General features: G+C 42.5%; 1 protein-coding gene across 31 annotated transcripts in view; it reads right to left on the reverse strand.

Annotated features, from left to right (window-relative positions):
• Syne1 (spectrin repeat containing nuclear envelope protein 1) overlaps positions 1-26,105 on the reverse strand; it is a 471,163-nt gene that overhangs the window by 246,197 nt on the left and 198,861 nt on the right. For all 31 annotated transcript variants that reach the window (XM_063270573.1, XM_063270583.1, XM_063270581.1 and 28 more), the window contains 10 exons: positions 23,703-23,853; positions 23,154-23,312; positions 21,461-21,643; positions 13,402-13,503; positions 10,957-11,160; positions 9,716-9,923; positions 8,445-8,557; positions 6,299-6,504; positions 5,551-5,706; positions 651-942 (listed from right to left, as the gene is read on the reverse strand). In XM_063270573.1, coding sequence (XP_063126643.1) covers positions 651-942; positions 5,551-5,706; positions 6,299-6,504; positions 8,445-8,557; positions 9,716-9,923; positions 10,957-11,160; positions 13,402-13,503; positions 21,461-21,643; positions 23,154-23,312; positions 23,703-23,853 — 1,774 coding nt within the window. The remainder of the gene's footprint in view (positions 1-650; positions 943-5,550; positions 5,707-6,298; positions 6,505-8,444; positions 8,558-9,715; positions 9,924-10,956; positions 11,161-13,401; positions 13,504-21,460; positions 21,644-23,153; positions 23,313-23,702; positions 23,854-26,105) is intronic.

Genomic DNA, 26,105 nt, shown 5'->3' on the forward strand with positions numbered 1-26,105 from the left:
CCTGAGGAATGATAGTAGCACAGGCATGCACACACTTATCCGTGTACTTCCTGTTCCCCTACCAAGGTGGAATATCTCATCATAAAAATGAAAGCAGTAAATTTACACAGACACCAGGTTAGATTAATATAAGCTAGATATGAGACGTATGGGGTCCAAAGACCAGCTTGAATTCCAGGGAAACTTTGGGCCACCAGCCAACCATTACAATTTTGTTGACCGATTTCAGTGATGAAACTAACTAAAGCAACAGGCTCATCTTCAGAGAAGGTAATTGCTCCCTTCTTTGCCTGGTTGATTCCCACTGTTCACAGTCAGGTCCACTGGAAGTCTGCCTGCCTTGTGTTTGCAAAGAGCCCCTGTCCCTCCACTCACAGCCCAGACCAATGATTTGCACTAACAATGCACACACTGGTCTCTAACCTCTTGGAACACACTTACTAACCACTATTTCTATAATCACAGCAATTCTCATAGTACTTGTAATAAAGTATTTAATGTACTTTGCTGGAGAACAGTTTCTTGGAGTCTTTAATTCATTCCTCCCGTCTCCCTCATTGTCATTTGATATGTCCCAGATGACTGGGGCCAATTCTAGATTTGTGCATCGAATCAGAGCAATGGGTAGCAGTTGTGGGGGCTGCACGTACCTGGATCTGTGACAATCGCCACTCCAATGTCTCCTTGTCCCCAAGAGTGCTCTCTGCACAAGCCAACCTGTCTTTCACATCCTTCACCCGAGACCACATGCTCTGCATGGCTTCTTCCAGAGCCTCATGCTCCTGCAGGGCCAGCTGACAGCCTCGCAGCCGCTCCTTGGTTACTCTGAGAAGGTTCTGGTAGTTGGCAAGGAGCTGGGTGCTCCGGCGGCCTCCCTTCCCTGCACCGTGGCTTTCTTCGCTGAGAAGCTGCCCTCTCTGGGAGAGCTTGTCGAGGGACTCTCTGAACAAACAGAATTTCTTTTTTTAGTTCCAGGATTCTGGATCCAGGGGAATGAAAAATGACTGTTGACATTGGATCAGGAACCAGACAAGAGCTTGTGGCTGATATAACTCTAACATTAAGATGCTGGAGACCAGGCTGTCTCCTTGCCTTCTTAGTGTAGTCAACAACTGTCAGGGAATATGAATCCATGTCTCTATCTCCATCCCAGTGGTGGAGTCTACATCTCTCTAGAAGTTCAGTCTAGAACATGGGCTCAGCTCATCCAGAGCATCCTTCCATTCCTGTTTGAGAGACTAAGTATGAAAAGCTCCCATGCTCCACTGTGGAAGTTATAGGTCGAACGTGAAGTATCCCCGCCCCTCTCCCTCACTGGCTCAAGGATTTGGATCCTCTGTTCCCAGCAGCTGTTAATGTGTGGGAACTTTTGGGAGGTGGAGCCTTGCTGGAGGGAATTTGTCACTCAGGGTGAGCCTCTACATTTTACAGCCTGGCTCCACTTCCCATTCACTCTCTGCTTCTTGACTGCTGGCTGATTCAGTGTGATAGGAGGGCTGGGCTGCCCCCACTGCCACATCTTTCCCACCATGATGAACTACAACTCCTTGAGCATTAAGCCAGAATCAAGCCTTCCTTCTCCAACTTTCCTCTGTGGAGTATTTTGTCTCAGCAACAAAATAAGTAATTAGCAAAAGTTGACATTTCTCCTCCACTATAATTCTGCTTCCCTGTTACTTTCTGAGCTTCCTCTTCACAAGTGTACACAGGTATCTGATCCCTAGACAATATCCACAGCAATCAGAGACAGGCAGGAGATGTGTGCAGGATTCCTTTCCCTTTACTCCATGTCTTACTCTCTGATCATGTCTCACCTACAGGCTGTGACTGTCTAGAAGATAGGACGCCTGCATCCATCTGCATTCCCAGGACGTAACATAATGCTAGGCAGAGACAGCAGAGGTGGGGAGCTGTCTTCAAATGTCATGGTAGAAGTCAATGAGTTTGGCACACCCTGAATACCGAACATACGTGTACTTGAACATAGCTCACACTTTAGAGCTATGTTAATTGGCTCCAGAGGAAACATTTCTCAACCTCTGCTTGGCTTGGGTGTAATGGTCTGAGGAACCAGTGCAACTTGGCAGCTGCTCTTTTTCCCCCTTTTTAATTAGAAAGCAACAATTTGTAACTATGTTAATGTGCGGCTTACAAAGGCTTATGAGCACTCTGTAGTGGCTGAGTCAAGCTGGTTAATGTATCCATAGCCTCACTAGGTCACATATTTTCCATGGTGGGAACATTTAAAATTATTTTCTTAGGGATCTTAAAAAAAGGGCTTTCTATTTTTAGCTACATTCACGTGCATTCAATAGAACTTCAGCCAAAACAAAACAAAAACAGCAAATTCTCATATTCCTCACAAGTGCGGATTTTGTGTCTTTTGACTATTATCTATTCAATCCCCTTTAGTTCAAAGCCTTTTGGAAACTCCAGGCAAGGGAGCCTGAACTTTCCAGAGAATTCACATTCATCAGGGAAAGTCTGGGTGCTTGGCAGGAATGAGCTCTCTGGATCAGAACTGCTGGGTAGTTAGGGACGTTTTAGTTGGCATAAATGCTCATCACATATGCATGAGGAGATTCCCCAGAATCCAAGTAAAACTCTGGACATGCTGACACATGCTTGTAATCCCAGTGCTGAGGAGGCAGAGACATATGGGTCCCTAGAGCTCTCTGGCTAGTTAGCCTAGCAGGGATCTTGTCTCAAATACTAAAATGGGAAAATAACTTCTATAGGTTCTCATTGCTGACCTCTAGCCTCTACATGCATATGTGTAGACATACGTAAACCTCTCTCTCTCTTTCTCTTTCTCTCTCTCTCTCTCCCTCTCTCTCTCTCTCTCTCTCTCTCTCTCTCTCTCACACACACACACACACACAAATGTTGAACATATGAACATACTAGAGAAAGGACATACTGTGTACCATCTACAACTCTAGCTGTTTCTGAGCAACAGTAATAGCATCTTTTGAATCTTTGAGATACAGTTATCCAACATGGCTTCTCCTCTGCAAGACACTAAGATATTTATAATCAGTCTTCTTAGTGAGCAGAGAGGTGAGTTACAGGACACAGTATTCCTGTTATGAGTTACATAATAACCAACATAAGATATTTCTCTGCTAATTGATTCCCTCAATGAATGGCTAGCATTCCTGAGTCGCAGGTCTTGATGCCTTTTCCACAGGGTATGTCCCTCTAATTTTTGAAGAGTTGGGTACTTTATGATAGAAAGTGCCCAGCTGGTTGGAAGGACCAAGTACACATATGAAAGAAGCATAAGGGTGGCTTGGGTCAGTATGGGAATGCATCCCCAAATCCCAGCATTTGGTAGATTGAGGCAGAAAGACAGTCATCTGGAGGCCAGCCTGGTCTACATAGTGAGATCCCAAAAACAAAGGGATGTGACAGAGCATGAGAGCCTGTGTGATGAGCTTACTGCTGCTGCTGGAAGTGGCCACTTTGTAAGGAAAGACCCAAGTGAAACACTGGAGGTCACTTAGCGTCTGGTCTTAGAATACCAGAGAGTGACACTTCAATAATGATGTGCCTATAAATGTTTCAATTATCAGGTAAACAATCAGGGCCAGGCCTGGTAGTGTGCACACTTAAGACTCTAATGCTGCAAGGTGGAGACAGGTAGGTGGTATCTCTAGGACTTGGTAGCCAGGGAGTCTAGTTTACTTGAGGAGTTGCAGGCCTGTGAGAGACCTCCCCTAAACAATTAAGTGAATGCTGTAGAGGAACAACAGCTAATGTCGTCTTCCGGCTGCCATGTGAACTCATAACTATGCACAGGGTGAGGGGGTAATGAGAGGTGCAAAGAGACAATGAATGTGGTGATGGGCCACTCCCTCCTGTGCAGTTTCAGAGTAGTGACGTCAGGAGAAAGTGATAAATGTGAACAGCAGCCTGTGAAGAAATGGAGTCAAGAAGAGAAGTCATCTGCAAAGTACAAAAGAAAGGCAGGTGTGGGTTTGATTATGTTACATTGTATCTAGACAAGAGTCAAGATCTGGAGAGGGAAATACAGTTTCATTTTGAGGAAATATTTAAAATGATGCTATTGTTCTCTTTTACTCTGTCAAAATGTTTCTATTTTTCCTGGACAACTGGAATGGAAAGATGGCAAGAGATGGAACTGAAGTTCCTGAAAGATGCCCAGAGATGGAACCAAAGCATGGCAGGGGCCGGTCTCAAGAGTTATCAAACTGGAGTGCCAACAAGTACTGTGGCTGTGGTACCTATCTTTGGGTTTCACACCTGCAGATTCCGGCAGCAATGTACTGAATCTGTATTTTAAATAATCCTGTCTATACAGAACACACACAGACTTTTCTCCTTCTCTCTATTCACTAATCAACAGCACAAGAGCCAGTTCATAACATCTACTTTGCACTACATTGTGAGTAATTGAGAGCCGATCCAAACTGGGGAAGGATGCGAGCAGGTTAGATAAAGTAACACCCATTTCATGTGATTGGATGCTCATGGGTTTTGATCTCTGCTCCACAGATACTGTGGGGGATTTTAGTCATGACATGAATTCTGCTGTCCGTTTCCTTTCTTCAAGACAAAAGGACTGGCACATTGGACCAAAGAGAGGAGTCAGTGGAAATGGAGGACTGTGGTATGAATTCTGCAGTTTTTGCTCCAACTATGAGTTCAGTAATTTGTTTGATCAAGCAGGTGGGCTCTGCTGTTTCCTGCCTCATAGACAAGCATTGTTCTTCAGGGCTCTCAGTAAGGAGCCCAAGTTCTAGACCAAGCTGTACTCACTGGAAAGCCTTTGACCTTGCCATTGAGGAAAATGGGAAAGTTTTAGGAGTGGAGCCAGAGCATAAGGAGGAAAATGTTGCAGATGGCAGTAGTGTTAAAAGATAAGGGGACTTTACTCAGGGGAGGAGCCAGGGCACCACTGAAGAGACTGCAGAGGAGAGGGACTGAGCGAGAGCCAGACCTAGTGGCCACAGGATAGAGTTGGAACCTACAATGTGGGAAGGCATGTATGGGAGTTGAGGACAGGGGTGTAGTTTTCTTTAATTATGTCAGCTTCTTCTGGTAGTAACAAACTCAAGGTAATTCCAGAAAGGGAAGTGAAGTTTTGTTGTTTTACTTTGTTTTTTGGGGGAGTCGGGGCAGGGTCTCTCTGTGTGGCATTGGCTATCCTGGAACCCTCTATGTAGATTAGCCTGGCCTTAAACTCACAGAGATCCACCTGCCTCTGCCTCCTGACTGCTGGTATTAAAGGCATGCACAGCCAACATCCAGCTTAAGTGCAGTTTTCTTAATAAAATCTCTAAGAGCTAAACCTGTTAGATAAGAGAGCAACCTAACTTCTTGAGCAAAGGAAGCGGAAACCACGCCCACACTTTTAGCAGTTTACCACGTGGCCAAAAGGAATACAGTCCGGTAGTTGAGATATTCAGGAACAGACGAGACCACTACGGACAAGCAACCAGTAAAATTAGCCAAGAACCAAGCGAGTAACCAACCAGCCCAAGATATGCGGGCAAATCAACAGCCTGCTCTGGTTCCACACCGTACCTGGCAGCCAGGAGTTCTCCCAGGAACATCTCGACTTTGTGGATTTCGTTCTTCTTTTCGGAAATATGGTGTCTACTCTCCCCCAGGTTTTCTGTGTTTGACCTCTCCTCCATTTCGTGGATCCATAAGTTCAGCTTTCTGTGCTGATCCTCAAAGCTAAAGAAAAAGAATGATGTCTTAGAAAACTCCCAGGGTGCCTCAGTACTACCGTCCAGCAGCTGAGGTTACAACTTCTTCTTTGCAGCAATTAAAGCCTCATGAATGTTAAACTCATAGAGTTCAACAAGGAGCTTTTGTAAAGAGTCTGGAAATGTGTACATGGGAGTGTGCATGTGCTTGTGACTGTGTATATGAGTACCTGCTTGGAATCTTAATCTATGACATTCAATAGCTGCTTTCCTAACCAAGATTATTCCCACAGAAGGAAATGCAATGGGAAAGGAATTGGTTTTAACACCCTGAGCTAGCCGAACTGTTCGAAGCAGCCTACATCCAGGTCGTTTGGAATTGCCAGTGGATATAATTCCTCACTTTACCTTTTCTACATAAGAAATAAAGCCAAATGAGACCTTCAGAAGTAGCCATCGACTATTTTATTAGGGCTAGCCCAGTGCTTAAGGCAGGTCAACATTCGTTATAATTCTAGCTCACCGTTCAAATACTAGTGTCTTCACATGAGTGGTCCCCACCAAGTGTTTGAGAAGCCTTTCTGTGTGTGGTAAAACCCACATTTCTTGTAATAACCTACCTCCCCAGCTCCGAAACACAGTCCTGGAGAGCCTGCTTGTCTTTAAGGCATTGTTTCAGAAAAGCTTGGAATTCTTCATTGGCTTTTGTGATTTGCTCCTGGATGCTGCTTACGATCTGCTTGGGCAGATGTGCGTACAATGTTTGTCCTTCCTGAGTCACCGCATCCAGCTTGCTCTGCCCATCACTGAACGAATCCAGAACACCCTGGATATCAAGGTAATAGAGAAAGGTACTGTTATAAATGGGATTCTTCATTGCAATGCTGAGCTGAGACAATAAAGTGAGGGGAAAGAAGGCATAGAGGGAAAGGCTAACAAGGCTAGGTTGAGAAGGATGCATGCAGTTGGAAACAATGGGGGCTCCTGATTGAGGCAGTGCATGCCAGGAGAGCAATTGGAAATTAGAAATTGAAAACACTATGCTGGATTAGAATAGATTCTCATCAGCATTCCATTCTCAATGGTTTCCTATTGTTAATGTCACAGTGTGCTAGCTCCTGCTCCCACCTCCGCAGGTGGCTAGTGTAACAGTTCTGTATCCAGACAGCTACGTTGTATCTTCCCTCTCTTCTCTACTCTGCACAAAGTCCATCCTCAGGACAGGGCCTTCCTTTGTTTGCGTGTACCTCTTCTTTGGAAGATCTGTGTTTGGCCTTCCACAAAAGAAGGGAAACCCAGAATTAAATGCTAGTCATGTCTCCTTTGAATTCCAGAATGTTCCTTCACTTGTCACCATGATTTTTCTGTGTGGAATTCCACAAAGTGGAGGATAATGCCAAGTCTGAATTTACCATCCCTTTTGCAAAGCCAGCCCTGTGCATGAAACAATAACTTGATTCTCAATATGGTGATTTATTGACAGTATTTTATCATCCAATGGGCTATATGATTCTCATGGACCTTAACAGAGAATTGGGGTGGGGGTGGGCTATGGAGTATAGCCTGGCCTTAAACCTAGGCCCTCCTGTGTCAACATCCTGAGGGCTGGAATCACAGGCTTGCACCACCACAATGGGTCTCACTGATTTTTTTAAAATTAACATTGGTTTTACAATGCATTGTGCTGCATTCAGATAAGCATCTATAAAAACTTGGCGAAAACCTCACTTGAATCTATTTTTCTGAAAGTTCATCTTTACAGTAGCCACCTTCCTAGATGCATATATTTTCCTTAGTCAATAAAACCCAAATAACCTGTAATTGCCATTATTGTTTCTAAACTTAGACACCAAGTTAGGAAGCTAGAAGAACACACAAGGTATGTTTTTCCTTTAAAAGTCAGACAACAAACAACGCCTAGAAGTTCCTCAATAGTGGTAGAAAGTATTTATGGTTTTGGTGTTACAAAAATTAAAATTAAGTTTCATTTTGAATGACTTTAAAGAATGGCCAGTTAGAAATGAAGAGGAGAGGATATAGACGCTTTCCAACTTGCTTTTGTTTTCTCTATGACTTTTCTTGTTGCCTAACCACTTCTGACTCAACAGCCCAACTCCATGGTGGGAAGAAGAAAAGATGAACCAAAATCATAAGGTTCAGACAAAGAAACGGTCTGACTCTGGCACAGGGTGTGGTGTGTTTGGGGTAAGGAAGGGCATCATCAGTACCACAGCATCCATATCAGCACCATTGTATCCATATCAGCACCATTGTATCCACATCAGGACCACAGCATCCACATCAATGCCATACCCTCACTGTATCCATATCAGCACCATTGTATCCACATCAGCACCACAGCATCCACATCAACGCCATAGCCTCACTGTATCCATATCAGCACCATTGTATCCATATCAGCACCACAGCATCCACATCAACACCATAGCAACACAGCATCTATATCAGCACCACAGCATCCACATCAACGCCATAGCAACACAGCATCCATATCAGCACCACAGCATCCACATCAACACCATAGCAACACAGCATCCACATCAGCACCATTGTATCCACATCAGCACCACAGCATCCACATCAACGCCATAGTCTCACTGTATCTATATCAGCACCACAGCATCCACATCAACACCATAGCAACACAGCATCCATATCAGCACCATTGTATCCACATCAGGACCACAGCATCCACATCAGCACCACAGCATCACAGCATCCATATAAGGATATCAACACCCCTACCTGAAGATCATGGAGCCTGGCTTCGAGAACTTGGCTGTCACCAGTTAGATTAGAAGATTCTCTGGCTGCTGCTTTTGCTCCTAAAAACCATTCTTGGAATTCTTTCATAGAACCTTTTGAAAATTCAAAAAAGGATAGATAAATCCAAAATGCTGAGCGAGATCCTAGGACAGTTGCAAAGTGATTATTTCTCCATTCCTGCTCTTTCCTTCCTGCTTTTTTAAAACACTCCAAAAATAAAACAATAATATAGAAAATGCTATAGTGTGATCTGTAGCCATGAATATTTATGGCAGAATGGAGAAGTTACCTCAAAGAGACTGAAAAGTAATAGAGCACTAGGAATGCTTGAGTCCCACTTCGTTTCAAGAATCTTGGGAGACACGGGCTCAAAAGTGTTAAAGATATGTATGCACAAGTTCCTGTGTGTGCACATTGTGTGTGTGTGTGTGTGTGTGTGTGTGTGCGTGTACATGTGTACATGTGCTTGTGCATGTGTGTGGATGTGTGTGGAGGTCAAAGTCTGCAGCAGGCTGTCTTCCTCTTTTTCTCTCCAACATGTTATTTTTTCTGATTGAGTTCCTCAGTAAACCTGGAGTTCATATATTCAGCTAGACTATTTGTCTAGTGAGCTGCAGGGATCTGTTCATCTCTTCCTTTCCAGCACTAAGCAAACAGACATGTGCCACCTCCATCAGCTTTTTATAGGGTGCAGGGGATCCATACTGAGCTCCTCATGCTTGAACAGTAAGCTAGTTACCCCCACACCCCGAAAGAAACCTTTTCTTTATGACCTCAGCAGGAGCCATTTTCTTTACTACACTGACTTAGAAAAGATGGACCAAAATAAGAATGATGTTCCCACATCAGAGTGGAAACAGCTTCTCAGATGCAGAAATGGGGAGTTGGAAGTCTCTGAACCATCTGACTGTTATTGCTATGCTTCTAACATCCATGTGTAGAGCAACACGTTATCCTAGCATGAAAACATGGAGGTAGTTCTTCACATGTGTTAGCTCCTATGTACAAGAGCCAGATATAATTCAGAAGCAACAAAACCGGCTAGATTCATGTTCTAGAGAGGGGACATTCTCCAAAAAGTTAGTGCATCTGTAACAGAACCTTTGTTACCCAAATCTGAGACCACACGTGAATTTGAAACATTCATCTGACTAGGTTTGCTCCAACTTCGGCTGGCAGTTTCTGAGCAGCGTTTGGTCCAAACCTCTCCTCATAAACAGATGATTCAGACAGAAAGCCCTTCAGCTCACCACTGAAGTGTTTTTCCAGAGAGTCCTGTATGCTGGCCTGGGTTTGGGAGCACAGTTGGCTTGTGGCTTCATGCTTCTTTATTAGCCCAGTCATTGCCCGGCCCCGGCTCTCCAACTCCACCGAGTGGTGCTTCCGGCACAGACTGTTGAGAACTTCTTGAGTGGAGATGATGTTGTTTTGTTGACTTTGAAGTTCTTTCCGTATGTCCTACATGATGAGAGTACACTGTGAAGGATGCTCATCCCATTCAAGAGAAATACTTCAATAGTTCACCTGGTATGTTTTTAAGGTCTGAAATTAATAACGTTCGAGTCTCCTCAGTTGTGCATACTTGTAGGTTGGATTGAAAATCACCTTCTATATATGGTAAAGATCTGTACCTATGAAATCTTATCACCTAAACAAGATATGTACAATAGCAGTTAGCATCTCAGCATGGATGGAAGGACTCTCACAAGGCCTCATGCCTAGACAAAGAGCTACAGGAAATCTATGGCTGCCAAGAGAGGGAGAATCAATCTTCTCTGGGGACAGCTTCCCAGATAGGTTATCCAGTCTCAGGTGGTCATCCCTAAATGTGTATATATATGATCAATACTAAATGGACTCAGTAGCTTACATGGGTGTGCACACACACACACACACACACACACACACACACACGGAGATGGAGGGAGGGGGAGAGGGAGGGGGAGAAGGAGGGGGAGAGGGAGGGGGAGAAGGAGGGGGAGAAGGAGGGGGAGAGGGAGGGGGAGATCTTTTTCAAAAGAACAATGTTGAAATGCATACTCTTTACAAACAGTTGAGTGGAATTATCATCTGTTAACATAAAGAGAAGACAGGATGATTTCCTCATTTAAAAAAAAAATCAGAGTTCTACAGATGAGCATGTTCAAACTAAAGACAAAGATAGTTAAGCAATGAAAAACTATTTGAGGTTCAAGCTTGAAAATTGATACAAAGTCAGGCTGGAGAGAAGGCTCAGAAGTTAAGAGCACTGACTGCTCTTCCAGAGGTCCTGAGTTCAATTCCCAGCAACCCCATGGTGGCTCCCAACCATCTGTAATGAGATCCCTCTTCTGGTGTGTCTGGAGACAGCTATAATGTACTCATACACATAAAATAAATAATTCTTTAAAAAACTGATACGAAGTCAAACAGGATTTCCATAGGCTTCACCCTTTTACAGAAAGGAATATAGATTTCAGGAGGAAACAATGAAAGCTAGTTTTTGACCTACCTTGACTTTTTTCAGCCCTTCACAAGTATAGGTTTGGGCATATCTCGTCAATGATTCCTCCACATTGACCAGCCACGCTGTGATGTCCTTGACAAATCTCTCCACCTGGGTACTCTGAGCCGTGAAATCCTTCAGGGTTCCCTTTGCCTCCTCGGTAATTTCTTTGGCATGTTCCAGCTTCTGCCTTAAGTCTGCTTCTATAAACTAAATATAAAGCTCAATTTCGTGAAAATTTGGGAGGACGGAAAGCACACTCACTGGCTAGGAATTCTGTTTACGAGTAACTCCATCAAGAACACATTAGGCTCACCATGGAAGCTGCTCCAATACTAATAGCTTTTCCCAGGACGGGAAGCCAGGGAGTGTGGGCTGCCAACCATGGTGAATAAAGGAAAAGAACAGAGTCACAGCTAAGCCTGCTGTCCGATGAGTGTGGTTTCGATGGAGGTTCCAGGGAAGAGAAGATCACATCGTCAAAGAAAAACTGGGCTGAAAGTCTGCTGTTAATTCTCCACAAGGAAGATGCACACGGGCCTGCCTGGATTCGACTCTGATTGGAGGAAACCCACCATAGGATTTAATGATGAAGCAATTTAATCCTTTAAGATGTGCAGTCAGGCTATTTGTTTTCTACTCCTGGGAGGAGTTATTTCAGGAAAGTTGATTTGTGTGTGTGTGTGTGTGTGTGTGTGTGTGTGTGTGTGTGTGCGTGTGTGTATCCTAAGCTAATAAAGGGACTTATAAGAACTCCAAACTAAAAAATGGCTTTAATTTCACAACTCAAAGATCTGTGCTATTTGGGAAAATAAGCAAACATAAAGGTTTGTTGTATTTTTTTAACTCCTAGCTCAGAGCAGCTGGGAGCAAGGAGCTAAGAGAGTCTTTTCTTCTTGCTCTGCTGTGTGCTTCTCTCCCTGCTTGGCACAGCTGGAAGTTCCACAGGCCTGTAGGGGAGGGGCAGGGGTTGGGAGAGCCATTCTGAACTGAAGACCCCTGGATGAGTGTGAGCTGCCTCTCACAGCCCCTGCTTCTCTTGGTCTGTGGGTCTTTTTTCCTGAGGATGCCCGTACTGCTGAAATCCTCCAGCTGAAGATCCCTAGATGAGCTTGAGTATAAAGTATACTCTTTCCTGCCTCTTTACTCTCTCCTTTCTCAGCCCAAGGCATCTCTTGGTTCATTCCCTGAAAAGCCTTCTTAGACAAACCAGCTGCCCTTGCACTGTGGCTAAGGGTGGTCTCTTCCTTCAACCATAACTTTAGGGTTGAGCTTATATGCTGGCACACACTCCCCCTCCCCCAAACCCCCAGGACTGCTGCTGAGATGCTGGTCACCCACACAAAGCCTTTAACTCTTTGGCAAAAACATCAGAAGTCAGCCAGCCTGCCTGGCAGGGTTTTGAAACCAGAGGCTGGTGGCTGCCAGCTGCAAGGGACAAATTATGCTGCACTCTAAGTGGTGTGGCAGAAATCTTTTTCCTGATACTTGAGGACAATTAAGACATATCACCAGACCCCCTTGGGGTGGAATGGCACAAGTAGAGAGAAAGAGAAGGAGAGATTCAGAACAATAGTAGCTCGCACCCCAAATCCTTGCTAAATCCTCACTCTGCAATAGCCAAGGTTCCAAATATATGTGACAGTAATTGCCATCCCCTTTTATTCCCGCTGTAAATAGGAATGTCATTTCCTTTGCTTTGGGTGAAATGCCCAACATTCCCATATGTGTCTGAGATCAGGGCCAAACATGGCTAGTCAGTTAAAGAGAAAGTCCATGGCAATGGTATAAGAAGAGAGAATAATCCAGAAACTTACCCTCCCCCACCATAGGTAAAGGTATTCCAGAGATGTTAGGAAGGAGCTAGCGAGGCTGTCAGCCACATTGGGTCTTACCACACTGGGTGCATCTAGGGCTCAGACACTAGAGTAGCCCAGGTTCCCTGGCCAACCCAGATCCCACCGACCTGCCTCATAGTTCTTGGGACTGGGATCATCTGCAGGGCTATGAAGGGTCCTTGGCAGTCCTGACCCTGTCCTCAGGCCCAGTTACTAAATGAATTAACATATTATTAGTAAGACCACATATTTATTAAGGGGGGGTCTATTCTTGTATCAAGTGTACCAAGAAACATTCAGGTTGATACTGCACCCAAAATTCAATAGGGAAAACTACTCTTATAATAACATAATAATGCTTGAATTGTAAATGTACAAGTGTATTGGCACACTGAATTCTATTGATGTTAATGTTTAACCCCCTATATGTGAAAAAATTCACATTTGCCAGGAATTATGGTAATATAGACACACACACACACACACACACAGACACACACACACACAGAGAGAGAGAGAGAGAGGGGTACACACATGCACATACATCTTGTATTTTGAGCGAGGATGTAACAGATTGGTATTTATTAGAAAAATCATCTGACTTCACACTTACCTGAAGTTCTGTTGGTGTTTCTGGGTTTTTCGTTAGTTCTTTAAGGTTGTTGATTTTGGAATGCAATTCTTCCAATTTTAAGGCTTTGTTTTTAACTTCAGACTATGAAAGCAAAGACAGGGAAAAGATATCAGTAGTCCAAAGACGGACTGGCTACGCTTGGCCTCTCATACTGAGAGCTGTCAGGATGCAAGTGTTAAGCAGTCTTTAGAAAATCTCTTCTACTTTTTCACAAGAGTGGAAAATGTTACCATTTAAGTTCACTCTGAATAAGAGGGGAGATGTGGGAATTTCTTTCTTCCCCACCCTCTTTTATTGGAGAAAAAGATCCCCGGAAAAAATGAAGCACTAACCAAGAGTGTTGAGTCAGTAACGATGTCCACCAGGCTGTTATTTCTTCATTAGCAGTGTTATTACCAGTTACTATGGCAACATTAAGGCCTTACAGAAGCATGCTATACAAATGCCTCAGGACTGCCCAGTTATAAAAGTACTGTCAGCAGTACTCAGAAGACACACTTCAAATCAATATTACAGGACCTTGAGCAGAAATACTTTTGGCATCTGATATGTTACTTCCCATTCTTCACGTCAACAGTTAACATACAAACCAAGAATCATCACTGAGCAAAGATACTCATAAACTGCACAGTTTTGAGCTGCAAAGGAATATTCAATAAAAGAGCCCCCTCAGCTTGAATGACAGAATTTAGTGCTTTGTGAACACAGTCTCCAATAACTTAAGCTCAGAAAACAATTCACTGTCAGGCCTAGAGACCTTTTACAGAAACAGCCAGGCATTTAGAGAACTCTCCTGCTGAGCTGCACTCATTTCAAGTCTGGTGGGAAGAAAGGCCCAGCAGCAGGAAGGACAGGGTACGAGGTTGGCTCCAGCACACTGATCTACTACCTGGTACGTCACATGTCAGCAACAGAAAGCCTATCTCAGGGAGACTCAACCTTGCCACACTGGGTAAGGGCTTGAGGGACAAAGGCAGTAGTTTCTACAGTCAGCAAAAGAAGGCTGATTTGGTTATTTCCTGTCCTACAAAAACCCATGCTGCAGTATTTACCACTAATGCAGGCTCTAAGTATGTTGTCACTATCTCTGTGGAGCAGGAAGGCACACGGTAGAATGGCACCACATTTCATGGCATGCCTGGTGTCTGCTGCAGATGTAACAGACATCATGAGTCCAAAGGCTTACAGAATGTTATTGAGTGTGATAAGTATTAATAGACGATGATGTTTTTGAGACATGGTCTTGCTGTGTGACTAAGCCAGCCTCAAACTTGTAGCCATCTCTCTGTCTCAGCCTCTCAAAGGCTGTAATAAAAGGTTTGGTCTGCCATCACACCTGGCAAAGATGATAAATTTTGACCATTCATTAATTTTGTTTGCAATAGGATTTAACTGTAAGTTTAGTTACAATTACGCTCTTAAAAATATATTTGAGTGTTTTGCCTGCTTGTATGTATGTGCTGTGTATGCCTGTCTAGTGTCCATTCAGGCTAGAGAAAGTACTTGATCCCCAGGAGCTGCAGGCACAAATGGTTGTGAGATGCTATGTTGGTGCTGGGGACTGAGCCCAGGCCCTCTAAAAAAGTCTCAGGTATGCTTAGCCAGAGTCATCTTTCCAGGTCCTACAACTATTTTTTAAAAATATTTATTTTACTTTTAAAATTGTGTGTATGTGTACACATTTTTATTGTGTGCACAAACATGTGCATGTGTGTGCATGTGTGCTTGTTTGTATATTTGTGTATGTGCACATGAGTGCAGGGACCTGTGGAAGTCAGAAGCATTTGATCCTCCTGGAGGTACATGTTGCTGTGAACCTACCAACATGGGTCCTCTGCAAGAGCAAAGTATACTCTTACCATTAAGCCATGGCTCCAGTCAGTCAACTGAGTTGTTTGTTTGTTTAGTATTTTATATTGTGGGGTTTTGCCTGCATGTAGGTCTGTCTGCACATCATGAGCATGTACTGTTCCTATAGAGGCCAGAAGAGGGGGTCAGTTCCTCTGGAACTGTTACAGAAAATTGTGGGCCACCATATGGATAATGGGATTTGAACCCAGGTTCTCCGGAAGAGCAGCCAATGCTTTTAAGCACCATGCCAACTCTCCAGCTCACGTTTTTCTCTTTCTTAAAAAAAATGATTGTGTTGAATGTTGACTTACACAATTCCTAACAACTACTTTTTATGAGCCTGCCACATGACTCCAGCACAGTAACTAAAAAGACCTTGGGATTCTTCATTATGTCTGGATGTTTAATCTGAATAGTTTTCTTGAGTTCTGAAAGCCATAGAAATTGAAACTAGATTACAAAATCTCTCACAACCTATTTGAGTTAGAGATGCTAGGTAACACAGGCAGTCCATTTAAATCAAACCACATTCATCTGAGTCTTTGTTTGTGCCATGCACCAGGCTACAGAAAGGGAATAGGTTCTTCCCTTACCAAGAGGACAGTCAATTACATACCTTTTGAAATAGCTCTCTAATTTTTAGTAATGGCCTAATTGCCACTGAACATTTTTTTTATTAACTTGAGTATTTCTTATATACATTTCGAATGTTATTCCCTTTCCCGGTTTCCGGGCAAACATCCCCCTCCCCCCTCCCCTTCCTTATGGGTGTTCAACATTTTTAAAATTGTGTGCACTATCTGTTGCTCTGTGCACATATGTGTGAAGCACAGAGGTCAACACTGAGTATCTTCCTCAATCACTCTCCATCTTATGCAGAGAGGCAGGGTCTCTCACTATGCCTAGAATTTGTTGGTCTAGCTAGTCTGACTAGCCAGCACGCTCTCAGGATCCCAGGCTGGCCACTGGTTCTTGGAGATATGATTCTAGACAGACCACAGGCTTTCAGGAGAGGTCTGGGGTTTTAAGATCAGGGCTTTATGCATACACAGCAAATACTTTACCTGTCATAAACACCATGACCAAAAGCAACATGGAGAGGAAATCTATCACTGAGGGAAGTGAGGGCAGAAACTCAAGCAGAAGAGGCAAGAAGCATGGATGATGGATGCTCGCTGACTGGTTCCCCACAGCCTGTTCGTTCATACAAAGCCACCTGTCCAGGGATAGCCCCTCCTGCATGTCATTGATCAGGAAATGCTGCAGAGGCCAGTCTGACGGAAGTGATTCCTCAGTGGAGGGGCCCTTGACCCAGCTGACTCAGGTTGTATCAAATCACCAGAATCTAGCCATGAATGAGTTTCAAAATCAGGGCAGTGCACGGGATTGAAAATAGTTTAAAATAAGCCAGGGCAGTTTAAAAAGGTCACACACTTTCTAACTGTAATTTCCTTCTATTGCCATAAATAAAGTATAACATGGCACCAAATGTAACCACAGCACAATGTAGGTTCTCAGTCAAAGACATGGTTTTGTTCTGAATGAAGAACAATAGGTGCAAAAGGTTACAACCATTTTCTATTTGGGTTTCACAAAGGAAGGTACCATATTATCAGAATAAATGGACAGTTTATGAAATTTTTTTGTACTAATGTTTGAAGTTCCTTGATATGGATTGAATGAAAAATGTCCCCAAATGCTATATATTGGAAGACTTGATGACCATTTGTTGGCACTGTTTTTGGAAAGATCATGGAAGCTTTTTTTTTCTTTTTTTTTTAAATTTAGAGAATACTTTATTAGTTTTTGTAATCAAACCCACGTAGATAAGACCTTACATATTTAATACAGTGTGTTACCCCTGTACAAATGGAAAAAACTTAAGTTCAACATTTCTAGACCATTATGGCTGTTAATTTCTGTACAGTCCAACTCAACACAGTGAACGGGGATACTTTTTTCCAAAGTTGACAGCACAGCTAAAGTTTCAAAAAATTCAAATTATACATCTGTATATATATATATATATTTATATTTATATAAAAAGACCAAAAATAGCAGTGTGTTATGCATCAACAGCAGCAACAGCTTTTCCAGGTTCTGCAGTCATCTGAACAAAACTGTAGAGACATCCAGCACACTCCATTAAAAAAAAAAGTAAAAAAACAAAACCTGAGAAAACAGCACAGTTCTGTTACTCTTGTGGTACCTGGCACCATTTTTTTTTAAATTAGCTTCTCAATCATCATCTGGAAAGAAAACATTCTGAGCAGCATCATTAAAAACAGCTCTGATAAAGCACGGTCACTACTACGTATCATAAAGCAGGTACAAGCTATTTTACATCCACAGAGGTATGATACAGTACTGTCCTACATCTATAATACTAGAGGATACAATTTAAAAGGCATTATTTGAGACTTGATTCTACTTTTCCAGCAGAGGGCCCAAAGGATGGTGTGACACAGCTTTGTAAAGAAACATACTCTAGACAGGATTTCCTTTCACTAGTGGCACAGTTCTAAGGATTCATTCTCTCCATGAATGTCAGCTAAAACCGTTATTAAAAAAATGAAATATCCCTAGAACAAAACCGTATAACCACCGGATTCACATGAAGATGACCTAGTGGAGACAAGCTGGACCTCACCTTACCAACAAGCTATCAAATCTGTTATGTTTAAACAGTGAGACCTCCAAGGAAGGAGATGCCAAGTAGTGCTTCAAAGCTTCGGACCACAATCAAACACAGCATCCTTTTCAACAGAAGCAGAAGCTCATCTGAATATGCTCAAGGATGCTGACATCAACATTTAATCATCTCCTCACTCATCCAGGAAGAAGGGGAGATCAGTTACTACTGTACTTTATTGTGTTCAACCAAATCATCATGTTACAAAAATAGCAAGCTGCCATAATAAAAAATAAGGCTCCTCTATCCAGCACCAGATAGCATCATTTTACTTTCAAGCCTAGAAATTGCACACTTGTATATAAACCAATCGAAGATGAGGATTGAGAGTTCATCTTGGTGGATTTTTCCTTTGATGAATATGAAGTGTCCTTCCTTATCTTTTTTGATGACTTTTAATTGAAAATTGATTTTATTTGATATTAGAATGGCTACTCCAGCTTGCTTCTTCTGACCATTTGCTTGGAAAGTTGTTTTCCAGCCTTTCACTCTGAGGTAGTGTCTGTCTTTGTCTTTGAGGTGTGTTTCCTGTAGGCAGCAGAATGCAGGGTCCTCATTGCGTATCCAGTTTGTTAATCTATGTCTTTTTATTGGGGAGTTGAGGCCATTGATGTTGAGAGATATTAAGGAATAGTGATTATTGCTTCCCTTTATATTCATATTTGGATGTGAGGTTATGTTTGTGTGCTTTCATTCTCTTTGTTTTGTTGCCAAGACGATTAGTTTCTTGCTTCTTCTAGGGTATAGCTTGCCTCCTTATGTTGGCCTTTACCATTTATTATCCTTTGTAGTGCTGGATTTGTAGAAAGATATTGTGTAAATTTGGTTTTGTCATGGAATATCTTGGTTTCTCCATCTATGTTAATTGAGAGTTTTGCAGGATACAGTAACCTGGGCTGGCATTTGTGTTCTCTTAGGGTCTGTATGACATCTGTCCAGGATCTTCTGGCCTTCATAGTTTCTGGCGAAAACTCTGGTGTGATTCTGATAGGTCTGCCTTTATATGTTACTTGACCTTTTTCCCTTACTGCTTTTAATATTCTTTCTTTATTTTGTGCGTTTGGTGTTTTGACAATTATGTGACGGGAGGTGTTTCTTTTCTGGTCCAATCTATTTGGAGTTCTGTAGGCTTCTTGTATGCCTATGGGTATCTCTTTTTTTAGGTTAGGGAAGTTTTCTTCTATGATTTTGTTGAAGATATTTACTGGTCCTTTGAGCTGGGAGTCCTCACTCTCTTCTATACCTATTATCCTTAGGTTTGATCTTCTCATTGAGTCCTGGATTTCCTGTATGTTTTGGACCAGTAGCTTTTTCCGCTTTACATTATCTTTGACAGTTGAGTCAATGATTTCTATGGAATCTTCTGCTCCTGAGATTCTCTCTTCCATCTCTTGAATTCTGTTGGTGAGGCTTGTATCTACAGCTCCTTGTCTCTTCTTTTGGTTTTCTATATCCAGGGTTGTTTCCATGTGTTCTTTCTTGATTGCTTCTATTTCCATTTTTAATTCCTTCAACTGTTTGATTGTGTTTTCCTGGAATTCTTTCAGGGATTTTTGCGATTCCTCTCTGTAGGCTTCTACTTGTTCTCTAAGGGAGTTCTTTATGTCTTTCTTGAAGTCCTCCAGCATCATGATAAAATATGATTTTGAAACTAGATCTTGCTTTTCTGGTGTGTTTGGATATTCCGTGTTTGCTTTGGTGGGAGAATTGGGCTCCGATGATGCCATGTAGTCTTGGTTTCTGTTGCTTGGGTTCCTGCGCTTGCCTCTCGCCATCAGATTATCTCTAGTGTTACTTTGTTCTGCTATTTCTGACCGTGGCTAGACTGTCCTATAAGCCTGTGTGTCAGGAGTGCTGTAGACCTGTTTTCCTGTTTTCTTTCAGCCAGTTATGGGGACAGAGTGTTCTGCTTTCGGGCGTGTAGTTTTTCCTCTCTACAGGTCTTCAGCTGTTCCTGTGGGCCTGTGTCTTGAGTTCACCAGGCAGGTTTCTTGCAGGGGAAAAGTTGGTCCTACCTGTGGTTCCGAGGCTCAAGTTTGCTCGTGGGGTACTGCCTAAGTCCTCTCCGTGGCAGCAGCAACCGGGAAGATCTGCGCCGCTCTTTCCGGGAGCCTCTGTGCACCAGGGTTCCAGATGACGTTTGGTGTTTTCCTCTGGCGTCTGGATGTGCACAGAGTGCAGTCTCTTCTGGTTTCCCAGGCGTGTCTGCCTCTCTGAAGGTTTAGCTCTCCCTCCCACGGGATTTGGGTGCAGAGAACTGTTTATCCGGTCTGTTTCCTTCAGGTTCCGGCGGTGTCTTAGGCGCAGGGGTCCTGCCGCTCCTGGGCCCTCCCCTACGGGAACCCAGAGGCCTTATACAGTTGCCTCTTGGGCCAGGGATGTGGGCAGGGGTGGGCAGTGTTGGTGGTCTCCTCCGCTCTGCAGCCTCAGGAGTGCCCACCTGATCAGGCGGTGAGGTCTCTCTCCCACGGGGTTTGGGAGCAGAGAGCTGCTGCGGGCCGGGATCCGCGGGTGTGGGCAAGATCATGGAAGCTTTAAAAGAATGCCTTGGGGGGCTGGGGATTTAGCTCAGTGGTAGAGCGCTTACCTAGGAAGCGCAAGGCCCTGGGTTCGATCCCCAGCTCCGAAAAAAAGAACCAAAAAAAAAAGAATGCCTTGCTGGAGGAAATATGTTAATGGGGAAGTTAACACTGTAGCCCTACTGTCCGACTTCTCTGTCTACTTCCCGTGTAAAGATGAACTGTGGCCGGCCACCCTCACACCTTCTGCCACCATGCTGCCTCTGCTGCTTCTTGGACCTGTGAGCCTAAACAAACCCTTTCTCTCCAAAGCTGATTTCTGTTCGCATATTCTAACACAGCCATGGAAAGGTCACTAATACCAGAGCCAAGTATGAAACATTTTTTAAAATTGATGAACTAGAGCCTAATCAATGTTTTAAATCAACAGCTGAAGTTAGGTGACTTTTGTCTTATTCATTGGTGACTTTGGAGAGTAGAATGGGAAGGGGATCGTGATGCCACAAGACCAACAGAGTCAACTGACCTGGACCCTTGGGGGCTCCCAGACTGAATCACTAACAAAAGAGGAAGCATGGGCTGGATCTAAGCCCCCACACACATATGTAGCAGATGTGCAGCTTGGTCTTTATGGGGGTTCCCCAACTGGAGTGGAAGCTGTCAGTTCCTGTAACTGAACCGTCTTGTCTGGCCTCACTGGGAGAGGATGTGCCAAGTTCTGCAGTGACTTAATGTGCCAGGGTCGGGTGTTACCCTGGGGAAACTCACCCTTCCCACAGGAGAAAGGGAGGGAGGATAGGGGAGGAGCCATGTAAGGAGGCACTGGGAGGGGGACCTCTATTGGGATGTAAAGTGAATAAATAAGTTTTAAAAATTAAAATTAATAAACTTTAAAAAGCAGAATGGACTTAGAAATTTTTTTCTCATTCTGTAAAGTGATGTGCTCCAATCTCTACGTGTACACATTGTCAGTTACCTCCAGTTCTTTCAGGAATTCTTCAGCTCTGAGACTGTTGTTCAGGTCACTGATGTTTTCCGCCAGCTGTGGGAGAGAGCTATTGGACCAGCCTTCAATCTCATCTCTACTTGATAGAACGTCGTCCCAGGTGGACAGGCTCACTCTCAGCCTGTCCATGTTTTCGTCAATTCTTTCTGATACCTGGGAAAGAAAATAGGAGCTGGGTCATCAAACTATGAGGTTCTGGGACCCTCACTCCCCCACAAAGGCTTTCTCGATAAGATGAAATATATCCTGACAGAAGACATTTTAAAGTAGTTATTGTAAATTAATTAGTGCACCTTAAATGCTAACTATCACTCAGACTATATCCATCGATGGGAGGGTTGTTTGCATCTGAGACACTCACTTCTCATTTGTAAGCTGCATAGCTAATTACATAATGACAAAGGGTACACCAGAACGGACAGAGGTGTCACACACTGCACGAGAGTCTATGGGAATGAGGTCTCTGCAGGGTGACTTTGTATTTATTTTATTTCCTTTTTTAAATTTATTGTATGTGTGTGGGTGTTTTGCCTGCTTGTATGTATATGACCACACGTGTGCAGTGCCTGCAGAGGTCAGAACAGGGGACTAAGGTTACAGATGGCTGTGAGCTGCTATGTAATTGCTGTGAATCAAACCTGGGCCTTCTCCCAAAGCAGCCAATGTTCTTAACCTCTAAGCCATCTCCTCAGCCCTGTATTTTCAGAGCAGCACTCTATGTATCCAGTCTTTGCTACTTTGTGGGTTCTTCTTTCTTTCACCCTTCTCTCCTCTTTTTTTCACCCTTTCTACCCCCTCACCATAAATAGGAGAGGGGAAAAAGAAGGATCGAGGGGAGAAAGGAAAGGAAAGAGATCCCTGAATCTAATTTCTTTTCTTCTTATTTCTTCATCAACCATGACTATTGTCATTTTTACACACTCTGAAAAGTTCCCAGAATTCCATATGTCACACAGTCGCAGAAACTATCTGCAGCTAGCAAGACCACACCTCTGATAGAGCACGAGGCAAATGATAGTCAGAAGCTGCCCCATATCCCATACCTGGGATTAAAACAAAAGCACATTCTTACAATAGTTTTGTTTTTTTATATAATATTTTTGTTTTTCTACAACCAAAATTCCAAAATTCTCAAAAATGTCATTACAACTATATGTACTTTTATTTGTAATGCTGTGATATAGGGATGGGCATTAATTAGATTTCAGCATATCTATGATATGAAAAAATATTTAGCATCTGGTCATGAGGCTGATTGATGAATGCTGGTCCAAAAACTAAAAGCCACACCTTTAAACTACAAGCTCGATGCTCTTGCTTGCAAAACTATAGCCTCAATACTGCAAATTACTATTTATTGTGATTTAATTTTCTATTAGATATGAACAAATCTTATCAATTTTATCCATAACATCAGCATTTTGAGAAGGGAAACATTCTACATTGCAATTTGTCATACTTGAAGTTATCAAATGGAACTCCAGAAATCTGTAAGTTTTGTCAGAATAATTCATGTAGCTTTTTACTATCTCCAGCTACTATGTGAGCATTAGTTTTCTTCCCTTTGGAGTTGACTCTAAAAAGTCAGTCTGGTGACTCCTCTACTGGTTTGGCTGAGGAACCTGTGTGCAAGCCATTCACGGACACCAGGGGGCGCTCTTACATCCAGCCATTTGTCCAGGGTGCTCTCCATGTCTGTCTTGACCAGGCTGAAATCTCCACTGTGGATTTTTTTCAGCTCAGATAACAAGTGTTTGCCTTTGCTAGTAAAACTATCCAACTCTTTCTGTTTAGAATTCATTTCATTCCTGGAAGTTTCGTGCTGTGGACAAAAATGTTTCCTTAATTAGTAAAACAGCTAGTGATAAGGGTTTAAAAACATTTGACATGTAATTTGTTCAGCTATGGGCAGAAACTAATGATTGTATATGCATGTGTATATGTATGCATATGATATATATGTGTGTATACACACCTATATATATTCATATATATACACATATAAAGGCATTTATTATGTATATTTATGTATAATTTTCTTGAATTAAAAATTTAGGATATAGTATTAGAAAAAAAGAATTGAACCATTAACAGAAATCATCCACATCTAAATGTACAAACAGGGACAACTTTGCAGAGAGACAATCGCTTGAAGAGTAAAATGTATGGGCAAGCATGCTAGACTACTTAAACAAATGCACTTGCATTTTACCTTGGAAAAAGCCCACTTAAGGTCCTCCTGGTCCTTTATGGTAGCTCTCATCTCAACGACGTGGCTAGCATCTTCCAGAACTTTACACACTGCTGACTTCAGGTTCTGATATTCTCTTACTAAGTCAATAAGTCCACAGCACTGGCCCTGGCTGTAACAAGTAAGGAAATATCTCAGTTGCCACACATCAGGAGAGGGATGAGCTCCCTTGGATTAGACTTAGTCTATCATTGCACAGTTGCATTCAGAGATGGGCATGGATACCAACCATGGTCTCCCCACTGACGTCAATACTGCTTAATTTAAATCCAGTCTGCTCTCAAACTCGGTCTTACATGTGCCACCCAAATATTTCAAGTTTTAAGATGGTTTTATTTATTTATTTATTTATTTATTTATTTATTTATTTATTTATTTATGTCATAAGTAGAGGGGATGTGGGGAGAAAGAAACCACTAGCACATGAAACAAAACAATGTTTCGGTGATGTGGTTAAGTTAAAAACCTATGTTAAAAGTCATGATACAAGCCATTCTCAGTTTTGCTTCAAAGGCCTTTGTACATGCTGTGAAGAGGTCTGAGGCTCCCTTCTTTAAATGTATGCAAGTGAGTGTCCAAATGTCCCAGCATCCTTCACTGAAGAGAACCTCTCCATGGAGGTGCCTTGCAACATTATCAAAAGTGCATTGCCTGTGAGTGAATGATTCATTTCTCCATCTTATTTGTTCTTCTGCTCTATTTAATCCTTCTTCAGCTTAAACAATAAGGGACCCAGGTAAGACCTACAATTCCTTTTTATAAGATAAAAAACAGATGATAGTTATGTGTTCTCATTTGTGTGTGTGTATGTGCATATGTATGTGTATGCCTGTGAAGGCCAGATGTCAAAGTTGGATATTTTTCTAATTCATCTCTACATTATTTTTTTGATCAGGCTCTGTCAATGAACCCAGAGCATGCCATTTCATCTAATCTGGCTGTCAAGCAAGCTTAAGGAGTCCTCCTGCCTCCACCTCCCAGTGCTGAGGTTGAAGGCACAACCTCTGTTTTATGTGGGTGCTGGGCTAATTCAGGTCTTCATACTTGGAAAGCCAACACTTTACCCACTGAGGTATCTTCCCAGACATACCTTTTCACAAAATTACTAGCTACTTTAGGCTCTTTGTTTTTAACATAAAACATTTTGAATTGTCAATTTCCTATAAAATTATGTAGAAATTATCTTTGGGATTATACAGTTGTAATAAAAACTTCAACAACAACAATTTAAAAAGCTAGCTGATTTCTGAGAGGTAGTAGGACACATCCTTTAATGTCAGCCCTCTGGGAGCAGAGACAAGGGAAGCTCTGTGAGTTTGAGGTTAGCCTGGTTTGTGGATCCAAATTCAGGACGGCCAGGACTACATAGAGAAACTCTGTCTCAAAGCAAACTAAACCAAACCAAAAAACTAAGCAATTTCAGTAAATATTTCATTAAAGAAGAAACATAGAGATAGCTAAAAAGAATTATACCCCTATTTTCATTAACCAGGCAAATACAAATTAAAATCTGAGGTACCTTTCTCTATATGTCTGTTAGAAGGTAACCAATCAATCAATTACATGTGTAAAACTTGACAATAGTAAGAATGAGAAACAATGTATATCTTCTGGAGATTTCACTGCCTGGTATAGATACTTTGTTGAAATTACTTATCAGTCTCTTATACATTTAAGCAAAAGCTTACCAACAGCCACACTTAGGTAAAGACAAAACAAAACAAAAACAAACAAAAAACAGAAATGTGAATATTTATAAATATTCAATATGTAATGATCTACACTAGAAATACATCATTTGACCATCAACAAATGATTATATTACCTAGGGTACATCCAATCAATGGAATTTGCAGCTACATATTTAAAAACCGAACTATTCACACCCAATGACAACATCTATTATATGCAAACCTATGTGTGGAAGAAATGAAAGGACAGATGCGAAGTGGTCCAAGGTTGCCAGGACAGTTCCTGGAGAGAGAGAGAGAGAGAGAGAGAAAGAGAGAGAGAGAGAGAGGGGGAGGGGAGGGGAGGGGAGGGGAGGGGAGGGGAGGGGAGGAGGAGAGGAGAGGAGAGAGAGAAGAGAAGAGAAGAGAAGAGAAGAGAAGAGAAGAGAAGAGAAGAGAAGAGAAGAGAAGAGAAGAGAAGAGAAGAGGAGCGCCAGGATGAGACATGAGGGGGGTTCTCTATTGTTAGAACAGACACTGTGAAACTTAATAATGAGAACACCAAATGCATTTGCCATAGAATTCCTTAGGGGGAAAGGAGAGAACTTTACAGTAAAATGGGCAATAAGAAATGAAAATATAACTAACTCAACTAAAGGTAATATAACAAAAGTAAAGTTTAAAATTCTCATTG

Source organism: Rattus norvegicus, chromosome 1 (assembly GCF_036323735.1).
Source record: "Rattus norvegicus strain BN/NHsdMcwi chromosome 1, GRCr8, whole genome shotgun sequence".
Classification (NCBI taxonomy): domain Eukaryota; kingdom Metazoa; phylum Chordata; class Mammalia; order Rodentia; family Muridae; genus Rattus; species Rattus norvegicus.